The sequence below is a fragment of the Anopheles coluzzii genome, chromosome 2 (assembly GCF_943734685.1).
Source record: "Anopheles coluzzii chromosome 2, AcolN3, whole genome shotgun sequence".
Lineage (NCBI taxonomy): Eukaryota > Metazoa > Arthropoda > Insecta > Diptera > Culicidae > Anopheles > Anopheles coluzzii.
The window spans coordinates 34277551-34286420 of NC_064670.1; the positions used below are offsets into that span (position 1 = coordinate 34277551).

At 47.6% G+C, this 8870-nt stretch overlaps 1 protein-coding gene across 1 annotated transcript; it reads right to left on the reverse strand.

Annotated features, from left to right (window-relative positions):
• Positions 1-318: 318 nt before the first annotated feature.
• Positions 319-7662, reverse strand: LOC120947883 (polycomb protein Scm). The gene is made up of 3 exons (XM_040363694.2): positions 4487-7662; positions 3526-4190; positions 319-3433 (listed from the first exon to the last, which is right to left on the reverse strand). The coding sequence occupies exons 1-3, from the start codon at positions 6951-6953 to the stop codon at positions 3299-3301; spliced, it is 3267 nt and encodes a 1088-aa protein (XP_040219628.2). The 5' UTR covers positions 6954-7662; the 3' UTR covers positions 319-3298.
• Between the last annotated feature and the right edge of the window lie 1208 nt (positions 7663-8870).

The following is an 8870-nucleotide window of genomic DNA, read 5'->3' on the forward strand; positions in this document are numbered from 1 at the left end:
TCCACATGCTGCTCTCGCATGCAACGCAAACGCGCACATTTATGCTGCCGACGGAGCTCGAACGCTCTCACGCCCGTAACTATGCTCTCGGAGAACCGGTTCTGCTTCGTGCCGTCGCAACAGGGAGATAACAACACGCGCGTGAGCCGTTGGGGGGGAAGGCGGTTATTCCATCCAACATATTCGAGTTTGACTACCCTAGCTACCACCCCAGCACATCATGCTGTGACGGGAGAGCAAAGTTATGTTGCACACCACGCATGGGCGAGGGGAAACATTTCTCAACAGAAACACACACTAGCATCACAATCCGATGCGTTGATTTCATACGTTTTGTTCTTTATTTTTGTGGCAGAGGGAAAGTGGTGAGAACAGCTATCACAAAGTACAAATGTGTGTCTCGCTTACAGTTGTAAGTTGTTTACCGGGCAGGGATGAGCAGCATTTATGGTGTTCGTTTTCTTTGCCTGCTGTTTTTTTTCTTCTTTTATATGGCCTACAACAATCACACGATGCGAAATGACGAAATTCGAATTTTTAAATTATAAATATTTTGATTGACTTGGTGGCGTAGCGTTCTAAAACATGCGTAATGGGAAAAACAACTTAATCAAGCTAGCTTTTGAAACAGAGCCGTGAGATCTGTCAAAATAAGATAATCATGTCTAAAAAACAACGGTTTCCATCGTTCCGAACGATTGCGTTGTGTTGACGGGGGAATGGCTCGAACCTCTTGAAGGCTGCTCATCTCTAATGTTTTTACACGTTGCGTTTAGGTGTCCTTGCTCTCTTTATCTATAGCGATTGGTGCATACATAAATGCATAATGATTCGTCTTTTCTTCCTACATTCGTTTGTGTCAAACCGTGTGCCGTAAGTGCTAAGAGCTTGTGGTGGTTTGTGGTGTATCATTTAATATACCTTTTTTTTCTTCACCTGAATATGATCTTCCCCATTTTGCGATGATCATCTTCATTTGCTCCTATCTTAAACACACAAACACGCGCACACACAGGTGTAACATGTCCCATATCCTAACCAAAATCGTGCGCGCCCAAAGTAAATACAAATATGGCTAAACAGCACACCTAATGCCGTTCTCTTTACAAATTCTGCATATTGTTATCTGTTTACTCTTCTACCGGGAGTTTTAAACTATGCCCCACAACACGCTATCACACAACAACCGAGAGAATGGGGGAGGGGGGGAGGGGGGGGGGGGTATCGCTCGCTAAAACTATTCGCTTTGTTTTGCATTGAACCAGTGGATTCATTCGATCGTGTGCCGAAGCTCAAAACATAACGCCCGGAGCGGTCAATTTCGCTTTAGTTCAATGGTTTTTTTCTATGATCATTAATTAAAGTGGACTGTGCTATGTCCGCTATTTATGTCGCAGGTCCATAGTAGGTCCATAGTTTAATAATTTGTTCACTATTCCTTGTATCTCCTTTGATGTTTGAGCTATGTGTTAATTGTATGTCCGATTTGTTACACTACAAAAATGTGTCTTTCATATCAAGTGGGGTCTCATTTCATTTAATACATGTAGGGTATGCTTTACCGAATCTTTGGTTAGGATGCAATTGTAATTCTGAAAACACGCTTTAAAGCGCATACACGATAGGGGAGTTTGGATTAACCAATGCATCGCGAGGAGATAAAAATGTAGCTAGAGCTAAGCTAAGCAACAACTTAATGTGAAATTTTAGTGTGGAAACTGAATCAAAGCTTTCTCATATCTTATCGCTCTGCAAGATGTGTTGGGTGTGTGTGTGTGTGTGTGGCTATGCAACTATGCTGAAAGATAAGAACATATTTCGACCGTTGCAATCCATGGTGTTGCTTTATGCGTTTTGTTACTATTACTTTATCTCTAGGTTCGTGATCATGACCGTGCGGCGTTCTATTTTTCAATATGTGTGGTTATATCATACACTAGTTGATGGTATTGTTTGATTCATGCTTGACAGCTTGGTTTGCTATTTCTTGATGTATTGTTTCATTTAAGTTGATCATTGTACTACATTCTGTCCCTGAGTTACGCGGTTGTTGATTTACGTGAGTTCGTAGTTGCACAATTTTTCTCGGATTTTACACTTTCTTTAAAACAAGACTGATATGAAACATAAGATGCATTTTCCTTAACAAATTGATAAAAGAATGATAAACTAATAAGCTAAAACAAATCATACGACATCATTCTGGTAGTTTTAAACCTACCTTCAAATTTAGGTATTTAGATCGTATAATGAAATAGTTCACTTCCGCAATACATTAACCGCGTAATTCAGGGTCAAACTGTACATTCATTGTTCTATGTTAATGTTTAGGTATAGTTTATATCTGTATTGCAGTGTGGAAGAGATTTTGCACTCTATACGTTAGAGTAGAGTTTATGAAAAACTAAAAACACACATGGGTTTTGCCATAATTTTCTGAACCATAGGCAGTTTAAAATGTCCGACCTAAGAAAAAAGGGAAAATTAGTTACAATGACACTTGGTATAGATATCCATTTAGTGACTATTTATAGAAAGAGAAACAAGTTGAAAAGAAACTTTCCAATAACTCAACATAAGCATCATCTGTAACGCTGAACGGAATGAGCAAAAACAATATGATCATAAAGCTGACATATGTCCAATGTTATCGCGCATTGAACATTAAACGTACGCTCAGGGGTTTTTTTCTGGTTTTGTTTGCATTGATCTATTCTCAGTGGATTTAAGAGTAAAAGGATAAACTAAAAAATCGTTACAGTTTCTATCAACTGTTCTATATACACATGCATCGTTTTGCGTATTCATATTGACGGGTCTTATACTGCTCCCAGAAACATCGACGCTGTATGAAGCTACTATTTTCGGTTAAATCGGTTCACGGGCGTGTACTAAGTAGAACGAAAAATCATCTGATGACCACACCTAAGCGTGTGACTTCATGCCTTTACACGTTTTGTATCAACCTATAGTGTAGCGTTTGATGTTTCGTTTACAAGATCCATTGGTATGACGATAATCTCGATTTCAGCAATCGATTAGCAGCACTACAGCGAACGGTGCTCTTACTTAGGGAGAAAAATAAACAATCATTTAATTTTATACATGACACCACGGCGCATCAGCGGTGTTTAGGCTAATCTGAGAGAAGGTATTGAAAAAAGGTACAAATCGTCTCTCACACAAGTAGGGGCCGACTACGGGAGCGACAAAGAGAGAAAGAGATAATTTGTGTCTGTTTACAGCGTCTCCCGCTCGGTCAAGGTACTTGCTGTCCGTCGCCGCCGCCTCCAACAAGCTAACATAGGTTGTGCCTTCGGCCCTTGACGCGACTGACCAGATTGCAGATTTTTAGTGCCGGTCCCAGCTTCAGGCCCATGTACTTCATCATCATATCGCTGTTGAGTAGCAGCAGTGCCTTTCCATCGATTTCCTAAAACGCAGAGAGCGCAGAGGTTATATTATTAATTAGAAATACGACACAACAACAAAACATCCCGATCGCGCTCCCGGCTTGATACTAACATGCTTCCGGAACAGCTCGGCATGAATCGCGAGCGATGGATCCTGCACGGCAATAAACTGTATCACATCCTCGATCGTCCAGTCGGTCGTTGGTCCGCGGGGCATCTGGGGCGTCGCAGGGACAAAGGATGGCACTGATGGCACCAGGGTGGGCGGTGCGGTCGCAAAATAAGCACCCATACCAACGCCACCCGTGCTGGCGCAGGCGTGCGGACCGGTTGGGGCCGCATTTGCCATCGTTGGGTACGGGGTAGAGGATGCCGGTGCCACCACTGGAATTAGCGACCCGGGAACGGAGGTCATTGCGACGGCAGCGGGGCCGAGTGTGCAAGCACCCGGCACCAGCGGTGAAACGATCGATGCCGGATGATACGGTACAGCGGCTGGGCCTGCCGGAACCGGCATGGTTGCGGGTGCTGCAACGGCGGCCGTTGCTTGTGCCGCTCCCACGCCAACCGTACTGCCGGTCTGTACTTCCACCTTAATTGTGGTCGTGCTGGTTGGTGTCGTAAGCGGTTTGCTATTGCTACCGACCGTGGACACGCTAGCCAACGAGACCGGTTGACTGACTGGGGTGGTAGCCGCGGTAGAAGATTTGTGTTGATTCACTGTAGACGATGTGGCCATTGTCGTAACGGTTGTCGTGCTAGGTTGTGGTTGATTTTCTAAAAGAGAAAAGCAAACAAAACATAGGTTAGCGAACATGTCCAAGAAGCAAGGGATAGTTTTACAGGGGTTTGCAGGAGTTCTCATAGTTGTGGGACATTTCCTTGACCCTTGCTTGTGGGAGGTGAACTTCATATGATGGAATTTGGACTCTATGCTACCCTTGTTAGACAAGCCCCTTGAAAATTCCTTCTGGATTTGTCAAACAAGGGTGCTATTGAAAGAGTCAATAAAGTGTCCCACAGCTATGAGAACTCCTGGAAAACTCTGTATCGGAAAAATAGAAATCACTTACGAGACATTTCTAGCTTTGCAGATCTACTGCCGGAATTCGTGTTCGCTGTTATCTTGACTATCGTTTCCGTAGTGGTAGCGGCTGTCTCTTTGCTAGCGGTACTGGTCGCCGGCGAGCTTGGCTCATTGCGCTCCTTCTTGGTGGACAGCGGCGTCGCTCCACTGCTGCTGGTGGGGCTTTTGCTGCGTTCTTCTGCATTTCTGCCCGCTGCCTTCGGTTCGCTGCTGCTGCTGCTGCTGGCGACGGCCCGGCGCTTCGGCGAAGGGCTGCGCAGATGCGTATCCCTGTCCTTGGCCGGTTCTTTGCCCGGTCGAAGCTCGTGCCCGCCAGCGCTGGACCGTCCTGTTGCGGACGCTTTCGGTGAGGAGGCAGCGGTCGGCGGTGGACTAGCGGCAGCCGCTGCCCGCGGTTCCGTCTTGATCGATCGTTTCAACGGCAACGAGTGTAGCGAACAGTCCTCGCACTGTTCCGGCCCGGGCTCGAGCGTAATTAGCCGCGGGCAGGCCTGGCAAGAGGTGCACAGCATTTCGAGAAACTCCGATACGCCCGCGTTTGCCTTCTGCTTGATGTAGGCGGGTATTTTCACGGTAAAGTTCTTCCCGGCCGCCGTCACTATATGCACGTCCCCTTCGAGCCCGAACAGCAGCGGCGACAGCAGCGAATGGTCGTGCGATGCCGCCAGCACCTCCTGCAGACACAGCTTCGCCAGCGTTTGGTGGTTGGGCGCGGTCACCATCGACGGTAGCTTCGAGCTGTTGATGTGCGGACCGCCCCTACACCGGCTGTGGAAGTGGGCCGTCACCAGCGTGGCCGGTTGCATCGTGTCCGGCGAGTCGGACACCATCGCGAACGACGATCGGCCCGCCTTCGACCGATGCCCGCTGCCGTCCAGCTTATTCTTCTGCCCGGGCGGTTGCATCGGATGGCAGCTGCTCGCACACCACCCGACGGGGAAGATGTCGCGCGAATCGTACCGGCACCAGTAATCGAACGCACCGCGCCACCCATCGAACGTCACGTGAATCTGATCGTCCTTCACCTCGTTCACGGTGGCGCAACAGATCAGCTGCGGGTTCTTCTTGTCGACCGCTTCCAGCTTCTGCCCGACCTGGAACAGATTGCACTTTGGGGTCGGCGGCTCGGGTACGAAGATGTCGGCCGGTGCCATCACGGCACCGTTCAGCGTTTTCGACAGAAACGTCGGCCAGCTGCTGGCGTTCAGCCGGAAACCCAGCGGCGGCTTCAGCATCTCGCCCGACCGTTCGCAGTGCCCTATCGGGTGGATTTCGTTCGAGTCAACCAGCCGCCAGAAATCGTTCTTGTTGTCGCCCCCGTCGAGCCGGAGGCGCAAACGGGAACCCAGCACACCGACCACGGTCGCGATGCAGGTCGAGGTGATGTTGCGGGGATCCAGCGCTTCCAGCTTCATGTTGATTTTGAACTCGTTCTTGGGCGGTATCAGCGCCTGCTTGAAGCATTCGGCCGGTGCCGGCACGCTGCCCGACTCCCGCAAATACTCCGACCAGTCAAACACGTGGAAACTTTCGTACTGGAACGCACCGGTTTGCGTTGTGGTGACCGGACTGATCCGGCTTGTGGGCTGTGCTGAGCGTTCGGTCGCCGGCCGACCCGGGGACAAATTGCCGCCTCCTCCCTGACTTCGCCGACCACTACCACCGTTTGAGCTTCCGTTGCTAGGGGTGTTGGTGCTGCTGTTGCTACTGTTATTGTTGTGATTATGACTGCTAACGTTGTTATTGTTGTTGGTGCTACCATTCGCAACCAAGTCTTCGGTCGGCTGCAGCAGACCGGCCGCCCGTTTCTTCTGATACTTCTTCAAGCAGAATGTCGAGCAAAAGTTGGGTTTCGGGGCGTTCGCACGCACCACGTTCCCGCACTGTATGCACGTCCGCTTGCTTAGCTTCCGATACTCCATAATGCACGATTCGGAACAGAACTCCTTCTTGATGCCTTGCATCGGCAGCACATAGTTCAGCGGACTCTTCACCTCTAGGCACCAGCCGCACGTCTGGGCACCCGGCACACCCTTGCTGCCGGAGGACAGCAGGTTCGGATCTTCAGTTTTACATACGATAGTGGCGATGCTGCCGCTGCTACTGCTGACGGACGAATTGTTGCCGCCGGTACCATCCGATAGCCGCTTGATGGATTTCGCTACTACTGTATGCGTGACACCCTTTGTGCCTTCTTCCGTGCTGCTGCTGCTGCTGCTGCTGCTGTTTACGCTTTTCCGGTCATTTGTTTTGGTTGAACTGCTTACGCTGGATGATTTCGGACTATCCTCGTTGTTGTTATTGTTATTGCTGCTGTTGTTGCTGGTACTGCTGTTACTGTTGCTGTTGCCTTTGTCAGCGGTAGTGGAGTTTGTTGTTGAAGAAGTGCTAGTTTCGTCCGATTCTTTCTTCTCCGTAGAGGATTTGTCACTCTTTTCCACAGTGCCGGACATGGTCGAAGCCCGCTCACGGATGAATCACACCGGCAACGAGCAAAAAAATAAGCAACTGCGCTTACGGTTGGACTAGACAGCAAAGCAAGCCAATCAATTTCCTCGGCAGCCGATCCAAGAAGCCCTCTCCTTCACCACGGCACAGCCGCAGCGGACAGTTGCTGGTTCGACATTCGCCAAACGCTACCACCCGCTCATAGCAATGTCATCATCCGCAAGGACTTTCGATTCGCGTTCCAAACAACGGCACGTACCAACCGGCGCACCCCGGGGGTAATGGTGACCTAGAAAACGGGCTACTTTGTGCTGGAAACCGAAAACCGTCGCTAAAATGGTTGCGATCGCGAATTATATCCGCGCGATTACCGCACCTCCGCTGACCTCGCTGGCCGCTCGCCCTATTTTCACTGCACCAACACGCACGCTACCAACTTCAACGCTTCGGTGTGTATGTATGTGTGTGTGTGTGCACTAGCGAGATGACGCGCGCGCCCGCCGATCGGTAAAATTGCCAAAATGCTTTACGATATCGCGTTAAATAATCACTATCGATAGCATTACGTTAAATGCTTACACTTTCGAGCGCGACATGTTTGCCTTCTTCTATGGGCGAATATAGAAACCAGCGTTATTTTTCCCCCGTATCTAGAACGACCGAAAAAGCAAGCTGTGTTTCTTTGCTTTTGTTGTTGGCCTAGTGATGTGCATAGCTGGGCGCCATTTTGAACCCCATAATTCATGAGGTGATTTTATCAAATTTACTTCGTTTTTCATAATCCACATGTGCAATCAGCGATGTAAATAAACTAAAGTGTTATCATTCCGGAGATGTTTTAAGATAAAAAATATTTATCAAAACTATTCAAAATATCGTGTAAAATTTTCGCACTCCTAGATACAGTGTGTTGCCCATCACCACTTTTAACCAGCGATGAAACAGACGCTGTCATTCGACGAAAAAACTGAAAGAGAAATAGAAGCACTCCAAGGTAGAAAAGAGATAGCGCTACACAGTACATTATGTTTACATCGTGCATTTCAAGTGTTTACAATTTGCAATTTGTACCGTATCTGTTCGTACTTTTTTCATTTGATCTCATTTATTAGCAATGTTTTCCTATTCGCTTTAATAATTGTTGCTTTTATTGAAAACTACTAGTTTCTTCATTACATATTTCCCCATATTATCAGGGATTTATTAATCGTTTAAGCAAATAATTTCATAAGTGCGGTTCAATGAACCACCCTATGCCGAGCGGCAAACTTTTTAATTTGAACCACGTTGCTGAAAATCGTTGACGTTTTTGCTTTCTAAAAAATGGCGTTCAATACGTTGCATCATAAAAAACATCATTTTTTATGTTGTTGAAGCAAATTCACAAATTTATTGCGTAACTTCTTATACAACATACAAAATGCTCTAAAATCTGGAAGTTTGAATCGTATCTTCTTTAACACTTTTTAATATGTGCGCTCTCTTTAATTTATATCGTAAAAACAAAAACTTTTCAATCTGACTAAGCACAATTAACAATTTGTTCAAGTTTTATTTTTACCGAAAATCCACCAGAACCAACAAGTTTCAAAGAAAGGTACAACATATCTTCCCGCGGTTGTAACCAGGGTGAAGCCTTCTCGGCTTGTTCACTGTAACTGTCAGCTTCCGTACCATTTTCATCCCGAATCCTCCTGAAAAATGCGTAGGTGTGTGGGCCACACATTGCCACTGTGTGTGCGGTACCGTTTCCGGTCGTGTCCATCGGAGCCGTCGTCGTCGTCGTCGTCGTCGTCGTCGTCGTCATCGTCATCGTTGTCGTCATCGTCGTTATCGGGCCGAGTCGAGTCTGCTGGCGCGGATTGGATCCCGCTGCCAGAGGCCAAACGTTTATAAAAAGGGTATTCACGAAGTGGAAGTCC